General features: G+C 42.6%; 1 protein-coding gene across 14 annotated transcripts in view; it reads left to right on the top strand.

The window, feature by feature from the left end:
* Positions 1-2,947: 2,947 nt before the first annotated feature.
* The window catches only part of UBR5 (ubiquitin protein ligase E3 component n-recognin 5), a 95,505-nt gene continuing 83,454 nt past the window's right edge, over positions 2,948-14,998 (top strand). For 11 of the 14 annotated variants that reach the window (XM_052788693.1, XM_052788694.1, XM_052788692.1 and 8 more), the window contains exon 1: positions 2,949-3,292. In XM_052788693.1, the coding sequence (XP_052644653.1) occupies positions 3,231-3,292 (62 nt within the window). In that variant the 5' untranslated portion in view covers positions 2,949-3,230. Of the gene's footprint in view, positions 3,293-14,998 lie in introns of all 14 variants that reach the window. The other 3 variants (XM_052788690.1, XM_052788680.1, XM_052788685.1) reach the window with 1 other exon arrangement.

Raw genomic sequence — 14,998 nt, 5'->3', positions numbered from 1 at the left:
CAAGACAGGCATTCAATGCATTACCACTTACTGGTACTCCAAAAAACAACCAGTAAGATGCAGCCTTGCATCCTTGTTAGAGAAGCATGGGTGCTTCCGACAGTGCGCTGGAACTTCCACCATGTTACAAACTCCTGTCAGAATAACAACATCATCAGCTGAACAGTTGGTTTTGTGTCCTCTCATCTACACTTAGGATTAGTTGCCATTTTAGCCAGCAGTATAAACTCTTATGTGAACAAAAGCTGGCGTTTGCATTACTCAAGTTTATTCTGGTTCCAAGCGCAATTTCCCGTGGAATCAATTTTATTTTTTTTTTCCGTTTTTGCTTAAGCTGAGCGTTTGCATTGGCACAGCCATAGGCAATGGCTAAAACCGGGGTTCAGTCATAATGTAAATAAAGCTACAGAAAAGGATTACTTGGAAATGCCAGCAGAAGACTGCCTAGCTCTAACAGACATGTGCCCCCTTTGGGCTTTTCCAGCTCTTTTCCTGTCTTTTATCTAATAGGTTTCCATAACCCATTAACTTTTAAAGCTCGTGTGTGAAGGGTGGAAGGAAGGGAGTAATGGAAAGCTCCTCCTTATGCCTAGTCCCTAAGAGAACTCCACTGAACAAGTCACGTTATTTGGAAATGTAAACGCTTTGGAGAACTAGATCTTGATCCCCAGAGCAAGCACACATATCTGGAGCTTCCCAAACCCTACCAAAAATTCTTGAAAGCATTCCCAAGGATGCAACAAGACTTACTGCAGGAGTTCACTGTGGCCCATCTTCCTACAGTTCAATGGAAAAGAGGAATGATTGTCAAAGGCAAATACTCCTTTTTTGTCTGGAAAAAAAAATAATCTAATTGAGATGCAAGGTTTTTCAGGTGACTGTCAAAACATGCAAGTGATTCTGATAAAATGACCGAGGTCAAGACAGCTTAGAAGAATCTCTCACTGCAATAAACAACATAAGTATTTTCAGGGAAAGCATAAAGACTGATGTTCAAAGAAAAAAGAAAAAGAAAGAAAAAGCAGTACAAAACTAACAAACTTTGGTACAATCAAATGCAGAACAATCCAAAACCTCTTAGCTCTGTCCTAACAGGAAAAAAAAAGTAAATCATGGATCTACCAATTTTTAAAATCACAGCTACTGCACTGTCTCACTACCAAACAGAATGAGTCCTGTTCCATGCCTCGTGTATTTCCAGAAACCTGTTAGGATTTTCCTTCTAGGATAAGCTAAATTACCTATTTGCATTCTTGAACCCATTTGAGTATCACTGTCACTTGAGAACAGAATATATGGGGAAACAGTGCCTGAGAATATGAAACCTGGAACACATCAACTGAGTATTTCTTCTCTTAACCACATTTCCTCATGTTAATGACAGTTGTATTGAAAAAAAACTTCACAAACTCCCCAAATCTTTGGGCTGCAAGCAGCTACATCAGCTGATTCTTGGATTAGCTCCTTTCAGCTGCACTGGAGAAAGAGCCAGGGAAGAAAGGGGAATGGAAGATGCGAAGTTGCAAAATTCCTTAGATTTGATAGTGGAGAAACAAACTGAAGATTCTCAGGGTTTATAATTACATGTCCTTGAAAATTAATTATAACTCACTGAATTAGGTTCTAGAATTTTTTTGTACCATTATCATGTGATTGCCAGCATTCCTCACATGCTAAAAAATTCCAAGTTGGTTTTCTAAATTTCCGATTTCCTGAAAATAAGTGAGAGCAGGCTGCAAAAGCAGCAAATTCCAGTAAAGAAAAAAAAAAAAAAAATCAAAGCTTGGTACGATCCCAGCCAAGGTGTTAGTTTCTATAGAAACAAATGGCTGTTTTATTGACTTTGTTACTCAACTTTCAGCCAATTGAGATGTTAATTTGTTAAAAACAGCTCCATTTGCAAGGTATGCTCTCTTGGAACAGTACAGTCAAACCCCTTCTAGAGGGAGGGTGCGCAGTCAGAGTGGCATCGAGCGCTTCATCGGCTTGGGAGAGAACTTTTTATTCTGATATACCACCAACCTCCCTGAAAAAGGGTGGGTAATTCTGGCTGTCGGAGGGAGGGCTGACTGCGTTACTTGCAACTAGGAATTACAGAGCAAGCAGCCGGCTCTGGCGAGCAGGTGATGAAGGGCAGTGCGTTTGCACACACCTGCCGCCACCCGTGCACCGGGGGAGAGGCCTGTCGCACCCCCCCACCGCGGACCCCCCCGGACACAGGCACGGCCTCACACACCCACTCCCCTACCTCCGTCGCCCACACCGCTCCGGCGGGCCGCACCGGCCCCGGCCGAAAGGCCGGTCACAGTCCCGCCCCCCCCCCACCGCGCCGACAGCAGGGGACCCGGCGGGGGTCAGCGAGCCGAGGCACGTGCCACTCACGGGGAACGGCTCGACCCGCGCAGCCCCGGCGAGCCCCGGGAAGGCGTTCAACGCGCTACAAGGCCGCGGCGCGGCGGGGCGGGGAAGGCCGGCGGAACGGGTCGGGGCGCTGCGGCCTGTGCCCGGAGAGCACTGCCGGCACCGCGGCCGGGTCAGCCGCCTCGGAGCCAGCCCGGCCGCCGGGAAGCGGCGGCAGCAGCGGCGGCAGCGGCAGCAGCGGCACCGCCGCCAGCCCAGCCCCGCCCCGCCCCGCCCGGCTCCGCTCCGGCTCCCGCTCACACCGAGGGAGGCCCGGCCGCCGGGGGTGGGGGAGGGGCCCCGTCCGGCGCCTCAGGGAGCCGCGCGCGCCACCCCGGCCCCGCCCGCCGGGGAGCCGCTCGCCGGGGCACGTGGTGCCATACGTCTCTCACGCATGACGTCACCGCGCTCCGCGAGGCCTCCCCGACCAATCGGCGGCGCGCTTAGTGAAGGGGCGCCGCGCGGCGGCGCGCGCGCCAGTCAGCGCGAGGCTTACACCGCGGCCGCGCGCCGCCGCCCCGCCCTCCCCGGCGCGGCGCACGGAGGGAGGGAGAAGGGCCCGCTGGAAGTTAAGATGGCGGCGCGTGTGTGAGTGCGGTGCGGGCTGAGCCTCCTCCCGGCGCCGTTGCGGCGGGCTCCTTCTTCCTCGCGCTCCGCGCCGCGGCGGGTGAGCCGAGGACTGCGCCGGCGGCCGCGAGCGGCCCCGGGGGAGAGGCGGAGGCCGAGCGCCCCCTCCCCCGCCGCCCCCCCCGCCCCCATTGTGTGCCCGGCCCCCGCCCGCCCGCCTCCCTCCGCCGGGGGGGGGGGGGGCAGCGGCGGCGGCGCGCAACATGACCTCGATCCACTTCGTGGTGCACCCGCTGCCGGGCACCGAGGACCAGCTCAATGACCGGTGAGGGGCAGGCCGTGCGGCGGCGGGGGGCGGAGGGGAGGGGCCGGCCTGGCGGGGCTCGGCCCCCTGTGGGTGAGGGGAGGGGCCGGTGGCGGCCGGCCGGAGTGCGGTGCGGCGGGGGCGCCCCGGGGGAGCGGGCAGCGCCGGCCGCGGGGGACGTCCCGACCCGTCCCGATCCCCCCCCCCCCCCCCCCGCCCCGTGCCGTGCCGTGCCGCGCCGTCCTGCAGCCGCAGCGCGGGGCCGCAGGGCCCCGGCGTTTTCCTCTCGCCGGGGTTGGCGGCGAGGGGCCTCGCGGGCCTCTCCGGGCGGCCGCCGCCGTAAACTTTGCCAGCCAAGGGAGCGGGGGGGGGGGGGGCCGTGACCTTCGCCGCGGGCCCGCCGCCCCGTGGCAGCCCCGGCGGGGACTCCGGCCTGCCAGGGGAGTCCCGGCGCCTGCCCGAGGAAGCGGGCTCCCCAGGATCTCTGGCCGAGGACGAGGAGGAGCGAGAAACGTGTCCGTGTATTAATCAGAGACTGAGCGAGGCAGACAATGCGGATGGGGGATCGCGGTGTGTGTATGTGTGAGAGAATGACGGGAGCGAGGATAAAGAAGACGTACACCAGGGATGTTACACGCGCACGTACCGCCAGTGTGCTCTGCCTTCTTCACACATACGTTTGTTTTTTTTAAATAAGAAAGGAGGCCCCCATCTCCAGATTACTGACTGTGTGCGGCTTGGCTGGGGTGGGAATGACAGCTAGAACAGAAGCGCAGCCTGCTTGGAAACCTCGTAGCTAACTTTATGTTGGATTGGGGGAGGGAAATGAAATCACAGGCTGGGGAGAAACTAGAATGCTTGGGAGAAAATAAATCCGTGAACCGACTTTTCTTCACTGCTTGATGTGTATTTGACAGCACTCTGTGTCAAATATTTCTTCTGTAGCAATTACTGATAGTATGTGTTATAGCTCGTAAATTTTACTTGTGCTCATTGATACAGAAATTCTTAAGAAACGTGCAACTATTCATCTTTAATTTCTTATAAATTTATGCATGAATAAATCGAGGTCTTTAATCATCACTGGGTAGAAACCTACATATTTTTTACGCTAGAGATAAATGTTATTTAATTTTTATAAATAGTATTTAAATATTTATAAATCTTAGAAAATATGGGCTCTTGGTTATATTCTTCCGGCTTTGATCTTACCAGGTTTCAGAATAGGTCAGGGTCCAGCTCACTTCCACTATTGTTTGTAGTTAGACCACTTTTCCTAGACCAATCTTTGCCGAGATGCCTCTATTAAAACTCAGATGAGGTTTGAGGGAAATAGGTCATTGTAAAGATAAAATTTCTGCTGAGCTACATCATCCATGCCCTTAAACAGGGAAAAGAAACTTCTATTGATAAAATAGGTCCGAAACCTGACGTGTGTTAGTGTGGAGTGTCTTTTTTTCCCCTTAACCTGATAATACGTTTTACAGTTTCCTGCTTCCTAGGAGGCCTACCCATTCCTAAGGGATTGTTTGGCTCTCTCCACAGTAATACATTGAAATTTAACATACATCATCTTCCTTTAGAGTGACAAACTGAGAGGTGATGCTGTACTAGGACTTCTTCCATTTCTTCATTACACTGTTTTGATTTAGGGTAAGATCTAGGACTTTGAACTTGAAAGGACCCTAGTGGTTTTTCTTTTTCTTTTTTTTTTTTTTTTAATGTTGATAGGTCCTTGGAAAACATTTAGCATGTAATTATCACGCTTTGCTGAGAGTGAGAGCTCATCTGTTTTTTTCTTTAATGTCACCTGTTTTGTTGACTTACTGATGTTAAATATGATGCCCCTTCAGTCTTCGTAATGCTTCCTAATTTTTTTTTAATTTCTTCCCCTCCCCTTCTTGCCACAGCAGCAGCTCTTAGAACTTCGATTTGATACAGGAAGCTTTATAATGTGTGATAATTAATATACAGAGAAAGCTGCAGAAACACTATTAAGTAGTGACTTATTCTGAAAAATCAAGTGGCTCCTTGAGCTGAGCTGCAAGTCATAAATTTCCACTTCATAAATATAATTTTACTAGAAGTGTGGTAGCTGTGTATCAGAACTTGTAATGCAGTGAAATCAGAATGATTCATAAATAGTGTTGAGGCACACACATATGTGCTGGAAATGCCAGTTCAATTTTATCAGTAACACTGCTGCTTATTACTGTTCTGTCAATATAGATCAGGATCCAGACAGGTTAACAAATTCTCATGTACATGCTCATAGAAGTTAAGATCTTGAAACATCTCATATCTCTATGATGTTTCTTTCCCCTCTCACACTTTATAGGCTTTTTTTGAGTCTGTGCTGCAGACAGAGGTCAGTAGCCCAAGTTAGGTTTTTTTTTCTGTCTGCATTCTGAATGATAATTGCTTCTCAAAATCTGATTTTGGGACCCTAATTCTGCATTGTATGCTTTTATTTGTGGTGTATGTAGAACATGATCAATTGTATTGCTTTCAGTAATGGATCCATGTTCTGCATCTAAGGAATAATCACATTTTAAAACACAAGGGATTTATTGGTGCAATCCTTGTGTGTTCAGGATACATGACAGTTTTGAATTTTTATAATAAAGTATTTGATAAGTTATGCTTAATAATCAGCATAGATGTGTGAAGGGGGTGAAGTGTGTTTGGAAAGCATCCTTCTGCTGAAGTATTGCTGTGCTCTTAAGCAGTCTCCAAGGTGTGAAGAAGTAGTTTTCTTCAGTTTGGTTTGGCACAGTTTGTGGTAATCTGTTTTACAGTTTTTATTAGATTTTCTGTGTAATTTGTTATCCCTCTTATTCATGCAGCAACTCGGAGAATGGTAGAACGCTTCGAAGAAAAAAGGAAAAAGTAACTGTAGAACCACAAATAATTGGGAAGACTCCCGAGCACACTTACTCATCATCTGAAAGTACTTCTTAACTAGTGTTTTTGATAATACTACCTTGATGGTAGTTATTAGACCAGTCTCAAATAAGTTGAAGCCGTGTTGGCTTGTTCATGGTATTCACTCACATGTCTGGAAGCTAGTTGTACTGAAGAGAGCTCATAGAGGACAAGTTTATATTTAGTTTTGCAGTTGTATTGGGATTCATTTTTTGAAATGGATAGTAGGCTGAACTTCTGTTTAGGATGAACTGAGGTAGTTAAGCTTTTTCTGGTAAGTTTAGTAAGAAGATAGGTAACCTGGAACTTTTCCCTGAAGCAATTTGTTCTCTGCAAACTGAATATGAAAAGTTTAACGGGAGAAAAATTACGTATGGCCTGCAGTTTTAGAAACAACTCCATGAAGTATTTGGGGTAGAAATAATTAATGGCTTTAGTCTTTGAAAAGAGATGCCCAGCTTCTGTTGCAGTGGGTGTTAGATGTATTTTGTTGATATCTACCTCTTTCATGTATGTCTCAGGGTTGGAGACTTTGTGCTTTGTGAAGGAAGTTTGACACACAATTTCATAGATAAGTCAATCTTAGTAAATTCTTCTTAGTGTATTTCTTAATTTTATGTTGGGTTAGGAAGTGGGTGTAACCATGACAAATAACCATTTCTTGGCTATTATGAAAAGTCACAGGAGCAGTTTAACTTGCTACTCTGTAGAATGAAAAGGGGAGTCTTTCACCTTCCGTGAATGGCTTTCCGTACGTGAACTAACCTTCAGGAACAGGATTCATCTCAAGGCTTTGCCTTTGTTTTTACCTTATACTAAGAAAATTCTTGTCAGCTGAGCCATTTAAGTCCTAGCATAGGGTAAGATGTAATTTTTGAAGCGGTCATCGGCACAATGTTGATGTGCTTTTTTTCTCTCCTCTTGAAGATGAGATGTAATTAATTTGGTTAAATTGAGGGTATTCTGAATTTCAGATGAGTGTTAAGAAGTGGTATGTAGTAAGTTTTCTCACAGTAAGGTCTTTGAAACAAGTAATGTGACTGAGAAAGGTTCGTTCAAAGCTTCAGTGAGTATTTATGTACAGTCAGCTTTGGGGGAAGAAAGGATTATCTTGCTCTTACATGAGTTTGTTTTTCCTTAATAATATATTCAATGGCTTTCTCTATTACTCAAATACTACTTACTTGAGGCCATGCCTGAACTGAAAAATTAACTAGTGTACTTTACATTTCCCACATTGTTTACACCCTCTGATAATCAATTTCCATGGAAAAAGTACCTAGCAAGAACATACCCTTTTAGTCTGTGCCTGTGTTATCTCATAGCTTATATACGTGAAAACATCATTTCAAGGTAACAGGCAAGTGATCAGTGGATATGTGGGCTGCTGCTCTGGCAGATTTTGTTACACCCCCCTCCCCTTGCATTCGCTGATGAGCAAATCTGTTAAAAATCCCAAGCAGATGTTGCTGGAAGGAGCTGGTGTAGGGTGTGGTATGATTCTGCTCAGGATGCCAGTAGGGATGTGGAGCTGGTGTCCTGGCCCCGCTTGTCTGCAGGAGCCATTGGTGGAGGGGGAGAGAGTGCTCCTGGTAATGCAAGAGTTTGTTTAGCCCCGAACTCCCTCTTCTGTGTCCACAGGGGTGCTGGGAGAGTACCTGTCCTCTTGTGGAGAGGAAGGCAGCCCGAGCATGAACTTCCCTGCTGTTACTTGCATGTAATCTGCATTGCAGCTCAAAGCTGGGGATTGACTGACTTGTTCTTAAATAGAAAACCTGCAAGTTGTGTGCAGATAATACAGTACTTCTTTTAGCTCAAGTGATTTATTTTGGTGTGCTTTAAACCATTTCCTAATCTACTTTAGCAAAAGTGAAGTTAGCCTGCCTCAAACAGGAGTAGATGGTTTAATTACAGGGAAGCCATTGCTGATGTAGTACTTCAATTCCCTGAGTTACAGTTGCTTGATGAGACTTCAGTAACGGGAGAAGCGTTGACTTTGTTTTTAGGATTAATTTCATGAAAGCATAACAAAATTTAAATTGGCTTCTTTTAGAAGAGAGTGAGGGAGTGGTGTGATTATCATGGCATTATTATTAGTATTATTATTATCATCAGACTTGTAGTTGGAAATGCTTTTTTAAAAATAAAATGTTTAGCTGCATCAAAAGGTTTGCACCACCTACTGGGGTTGTACAGACCATATAGGATTCATACATTGAGAAGCAGTGCATTAAGATTTGATCTTATTTCAGTATTGCTATTTAAGGATGATAATTTGGGAAGTTAGGCATCAGAACTTACCCATAAGCATTATTTCATATCTGGTTGAATGTGAAAGGTTGCTTACACACAGGCCAATAGTCTAGGCCTTTTTGGACTTTGCTCTGCCAGGGTCCTCTTCTGGTTACAATTGCTTGCTATGCCCCAGACACTGCTTTTTAGGGAGTATGTATGTTATTGTCTGTGAATGTTCTTGCTGAAACTTTCCTGGGATGTTATGAGTCAAAGTAATTGCTCTCTTCTGAAGGGGAGAGGTTTGTTTTCCCTGCTTCTTACCTTGCACTAACTTTAAGTGTCTGATCCCACAATAAACTGTCTTAATTTGCTACAATGATATAAAGCTAACCCTGGTAAAGTGAAATAAACACAGTTTTGTGGATTAGGAAGTTGAACTGGTTTATCTCGTGGTTGGGTGAGCATCAGAGTAGATGGATAAAAAAGGGGGGATTTTTAAAAGTGCTGCAGGAAGGAGAATTGGAGTGAAGAATGGGGAAGAGGAAGCAGGTTCCATTTTGAAAGCAGCAAGTTTATTTTGGCTACTGTAATGTGAAACTGTACTGTGAATGTGATCGAGGCTGAGAGTAGTTGTGACCCGTCACAAGGAATTTAGTAAAACAGTAATTGGGGCACAAATGTTGTGTTGTCAAATTATCTATGAGGTTTGAGCATATTTGTTGTTAGACCAATTATAAAGTAAGATTAATGGAGTAAGATATTAGTAGCCGTATTTTAAGGTTGGCAATGCAAGTCAGGGCTGTCAAGAACAACTTTTTTTAATTCTAAGAACAGTAAGGTATCAGTCAACAACATTTATGTGCTAATTTTTGGTAAAAGTTAAAATCTATAATCAATGGCATACTTTTAAGGTAATTTTGGTATAGTATTTATTTATGAAATGTTCTACTTGCCATGTAGGATACTTTTGTAAAAAGATGTTTGTAAAAAAATTTGTAATTAAACCATAAAATAGACGTAAAGGGTATGACACTTTTTTCTCAAGCTGCCTAAAGTTTAAGTAGATAACTGTTCAGTACGCAATTACATTTAGGTGAAAAATTACTTAACACTTGAGAAAAACAACCAGGGATGTACCTAAGCATGGCAAGCTCTGCAGTGTGTTGTAGCTGCCTTTTTACAGTTACGGCATGGTTAACTGTTCATGACTTAAATGAAATAGATGGTAGTATGTATTTGAAAATTACATAAAGAAGGAGAAGGGGTTTCAAGGTAGCTTTTATTGTAGTGATTACACTAACAGCAATCTAGGTAGTTAAATTTGCAAGATGCTCCCTGTAAAAGCTGCTGTTTTGTCTTTCTCTGCATCAACTCAACAGACACACAGAAGAAAACCATATACAAAAACTACTTGTGCTTTTCAGTTGCACAAACTTTTTTTTTTATTTTTTTTTTTAAGCTTGAGTCCAGTGAAGTCCACTAAGGATTTGGCTCTTGGTAACAACTTCACACAGAAGACTGCAGTAGTTGGCATATGTATAAGCCCCAGAGAAAACATGGGGACAAGGCCTAGTTGTAGTGGCTACAGGATTTTAAATTCGGAGGAACAATGAGAAGAAAAAATATTGAAATAAGTGTGCAAATGTAATTTTCGAAGTGCACATGTGTTTTGTCCAAAACTGTAAGCCTGTCAGTTTAAATGAGGATGGTCACAGCACTAGTTAGTCCACTACAGCTATAATTATCCAGGTTTCAGATCTTAATTCTTTTCCCTTTCTGGCATAGAACTGTTTTGACAATAAACTGTGCTCTACTTTTTAAAGTCTTTCTGTGCCTAAACGAAGCAGTCAACCAACACTGCTTCCTTTTCTCTTACCCTTCCCCTCTAAGGAAAATTAACTGTTTTGTTTCAATTTAAAGAGCTTTTTGTTACATTTGAGGGAGAACATGTACCACCTCACTGATACAAAGGCATGAGGTTTGCCTATTCTAAACACTTCAAACATACTGTAAAACTGAGTAGAAAGGTGTAAGGTGGGTGCACTGGTCATCTACATTTGTGTAGAGCTGCCAGTTTTGTTCCAACTGAGGAGTGATGTAACTACTGAATTTGCTATCTTTGAAAATTTTGTCTTCCTCTCACAAGTCTCACTGCTGCTGCCAGCATTTGTCAGGGGAATTTCTCATAGTAAATATGCTTCATCCTGTCTTTCAGCAAACCTTAGCTACTCTGCTTTGAAGTGCAGTGTGTTGTACAGTACCAATCCACGTTGGTACAGAAAAGTTTTGAATATTCATTTGCCACCCTTTTGTAACACATCAGCATGATTGTTTTGTTGCAGTTCTAAAAATGATCTTTAACATAGCATCTTACTGTTTGTCTCATTGGCTAGTTTTTGTAATCCCAAGTCTGTTGGTGTTATGCTGTAAGATGTCTCTTAGCGATTTCTCAAATTGTTTACATCCACAATGGAGATGAAATGTGTATTATCTGTAATTTTGTTTTGGACAGCTTTTCTTGATTAAACTGGTTACTACCTTTTATCAGAAAAGATGCCCCAAAATAGCTTTGGCCCCTTATGTTTCTGATTTAATTTTACATTATGGTGTTTTATTAAAGAATGCAGAATAAAAAAAACTTTGAAAACATTCACATGATTAGTACTATTTTGGACATTAACTGTGTTGGAACTTCTCACTATCATTGCTGTTTTATTGCCAGTTGTGAGGTCTGCCAGTTTAATTTGTGACAATGGTAGTGTAACTCAACAGATGAAAGCACAAAGGCTACTGGAGACTTCAGTAATGTTATGAAATTTGTCTTTGGGAAAAAAAAAAACCCAACACATTCAAAGAGGGTGTGTTTTTTGTTTGTTTGGGTTTTTTGCTTTTTACTCAAAGTAATCAATAGTGTGGGCAGCTGGGAATATCTTGAGTAATCTAGTGTGATTATACCCATGCAGCTGTAGTTTGCCTGTTCATTAGAACATAGCCCAGAAAGAAACTCTGTGCTCTGTACAGAAGGCTTGGTGGTATTGCTTTCTGCAGCATGTTTGCCATCATATCTAGTTAAGCTGGATGCTAATTTTTGTCTTTTTTTTTTTTTTAACGCTGTGTAGAAGTAGTAGTTGACTAGTTTAAGCCAAGCCTGTGTTAAAACAGCATTTTTAAAATTTGCTTACAGTCTTTCATTATGCTTCATTCTCTATTCTCCATTAGGTTTCCTCAAACTCTCACCTTTTTCACCTTTGGGATAGATTGTCTTTTTATATACATAGGTAGCTCTGACACAATGAGATAGAGCTTGATTGGGATCTCTGGATTCTACTAAAAATTACAATTTCACCATATAGTTTCCAGTGTGGAGTCTGGCATTAAGTTAATATGGACAAATGTTTGCGCTACAGCATTTTTTACCAAAAACTTAACTGGAAAATAAATACTACTCCTGTGAATGCAGTTGAATGAGAGCTGTAGGCCTTACTCTGTTGTCATTTGAAGTCACTGGGGTTTGTGACTTCCTTCAGTAAGTGTGGTATTTTAATTTCTCATTCATCTTGCAAAATTAATTTTCTTAAATGTGTGTCTCAGTGTTTATTCTTCCATTTATGGTGTGAAGTTTTGCTGTTCTCTATCCAGCCTGAAAATGATCAGAGCTGCATTTTTTTTTTCTCTTTCTAGTAAATATCAAGAAGTGTTTTTCTAAAGAGGATTTATGGCTTTTAATCCATTTTATATTGTTTTTCTTTTTAATATAACTGAGTTATTGTTGTCTGACCTTTAATGAAGATCTCTTTCTTAGGTTGTTGAAACCCTTTTCTTCAGCTTTGACCACACTTAGTACATTAGTAACAGCAGTTTTCCTTCTCTCTCTTTTTCCTTTTTCCTTTTTCCTTTTTCTTTTTTTTTTTAAAACCATTATTTATGCAGTTTGCTGACTTTGGCAAAATGTATCTGTCTCTAGAGCAAGGATTTAAAGGTACTTAATAAAACATTCCAATGATACAAATCATAGCATCTTGTCATTGTGGGGCAGATTGGGTAGGCAGAATGTAATCTGGCTAGGATTGCCCTGCTCTTGATGGGAGGGCGTGAGGGGATAACAGGCTGTATGCTGGAATGGCCAAAGCTTGCTTTCTCTTGTGGTGCAGAATCTGTATCTGGCAAGATTGTTACCTGAAATAGTATGGCTGTAGGCAAAATGTGAAGCAGGAGGTAAGCAACGTGCTGCTTCATGAGTTCTTGTAGAGGAACCAAGATACTAGTTATGCTGAGGGGAAGCACTTGGACTTTTGTGGCTGCAGTACAGACAGCTGGAAAAGAGAAAATCAAAATCTGTTTTTCGGCAATGCAAAAAAAGTATTGTGGTGAGCTGTGCACCTCAAAAGCTGGGGTTTCTTTTGAGTTATTTTGCCTGCAGTGTGCATCTGACAAAGCGATTTGGCTGCTTGTTTTTCTGGCATAGTGTTTGCTCTCCACTGCCTGTGCCAGGCCTCATTCCATTCCTATCTAAATCAAAGATGCAGTGTCTGAGAAGAAGGTTTTGAAAGATATATGTTTAGTAGAAGACAGTGCAGTGTGAAGAGGGGAGTCCGTGGTATTTAAAAGGCAGTTTTTAACAAGTTTGAAAAAGTGATATGCAGGTAATACTGTGATATCAGAGTTTTTGTTGAAGACTTCAAGCCCTGGAATTGGAGGAATTGGCAAGTAAAGGACTGGACATGCTAAATGATCTTTCCCTATTGCTGAAACTAATTCAGCATGTGAATAAGCATGCTGGACTTTATTGCAAGCAATTAGAATTCAGTGTCTTGTTTGTGCTTTGTTTTTAATAAAATTGCTTGTACAAAATATACTGTTGCTTTTCTTCAGCTGAGATGCACAAGTATTTAATAATGTGACCGTTCTTAATTTTTAAAATATTTTTGTAGCATTTAAGTGCTCTAGTCAAAGGCCATTTTCCAACTTTGCACATAGCGGTCATGGCTTCCAAAAGCTTAGAGCAAGAACGAAAGGGAAAACGGTGGAGAGGTTATGATTTGGGTTCCCACAGTAGCCTCAGCTGGGACCAGAACCTGGCTCTCCTGGCTTTAAGCTGGTGTGCTGGGAAATACACAGCCTCCCTGGTGGCTCGTAGCTAACTCTTGAAGGAGCTTTAACAATCTATCACTATGAGACACAAAAAGGTTTTAAGATTTTTACAATGACTGGATTTTTATTGTGATGGCAGGTTTTTTTAGTGGAATCACTACAGCAATGCTTCGACAGTAAAAAATAGGATATTTTCCCCTTTGTCTAAATGTGGTCTTTTAAGTGTCACTCGTAGTCAAACAAGTGTACAGCTTCCTAGCTACATTTTGGTAGTTAGCATTCATATGTTGCTCAATATAGTAATACTGGCTTATGTTATTTCATGTGAGTATTTTTCAGGTATCCTTGAAGACAGCCACGGGGTTCTAAATTCCCATTATCTGCATTTTACTATAATGGAAAGATATACTTACTGAAATGATGGATAGCTAAATAGCTTACAAATTTCATTGTTCTTAAGATTCAGAACTTGCACCTGAGTTGGTTGATCCAATTGTTTAGCTTTTAGTGGTCTTCTGGCTAAAGAAATATCCTTTTGATAAACATTAAACAGAATTTTGTTGCAGCTACAAGGACTTTATGTAGTTGAACAGAATCTGGGAACACAGAATGATGATTTGATGCATTCTATACCAGAGAACAGATTTCTGTCTTGTATTGCCTGAATCTGTGACCCATATTTTTGGAAGTCTGCTGTCATAGAATAACATCAGATTGAGGCTGACTCGTTCTCCTGTAGTGTATTTTTCTTTTTTCCACAGAAACACCACTAGGCATTTAGGCACCCTGTAGCTGTAGATCTACTTTACTACCAAATCCTCTGGATATTGTGCTAAATAACATATGTAGGTGTGCTATAACTGCTTTGTGCTAGTCCTGTCAGGATCATACCATTTGTGATTTCTTTCTGCTTATATTCAGACTTTTCATTACAACTTTTTTTCAGAAAAGGTGCTATGCTGTGTCATAGCTATTTTAGGATTGGGTGTTTGCTTGTGGTGATGTTTTCAGTGTCACTTAAATGATAAATCTGAAGAAAGGGTGTAAGTAGATTTTGAACTGGAGGAACCAGTCAGCTAGCCTAGAAATTCATTGTTAACCAGAGACATCTAGTTCTGGCAAGCCTAATGCTGCATTTCTCAAGTCCTACAGGTGGTTGTCCCCTGGTCTTGCTGTTCCTGCTAGAGAACAGAGTATTTCCATATGGATATGTTAGTACCCATGAATATTTTTACTCAATGTCTAAATAACAGTTCTCAGACACTTACCTGACTCCTTAGTGTAACTTTTTTCCTAAGCCACTGCCTTTACAGGGATTCTATAGCAAAACGTGAGCTCTTAGCTTTTCTATGGCAAAAGGTGTCCTTTTGTTGCCCTGGTTCCAAGTCAAATATGTAGAGATCGTATCCTGAAAGCAAAAAGCCCACAGAATCACAGGATGGCTGAGGTTGGAAAGGACCCCTGGATGTAAAATGG

Source organism: Harpia harpyja, chromosome 5, assembly GCF_026419915.1.
Source record: "Harpia harpyja isolate bHarHar1 chromosome 5, bHarHar1 primary haplotype, whole genome shotgun sequence".
Classification (NCBI taxonomy): Eukaryota; Metazoa; Chordata; class Aves; order Accipitriformes; family Accipitridae; genus Harpia; species Harpia harpyja.
The sequence above is the reverse complement of the archived record's forward strand: the minus strand, read 5'-3'. Positions and strand labels throughout refer to the sequence as shown.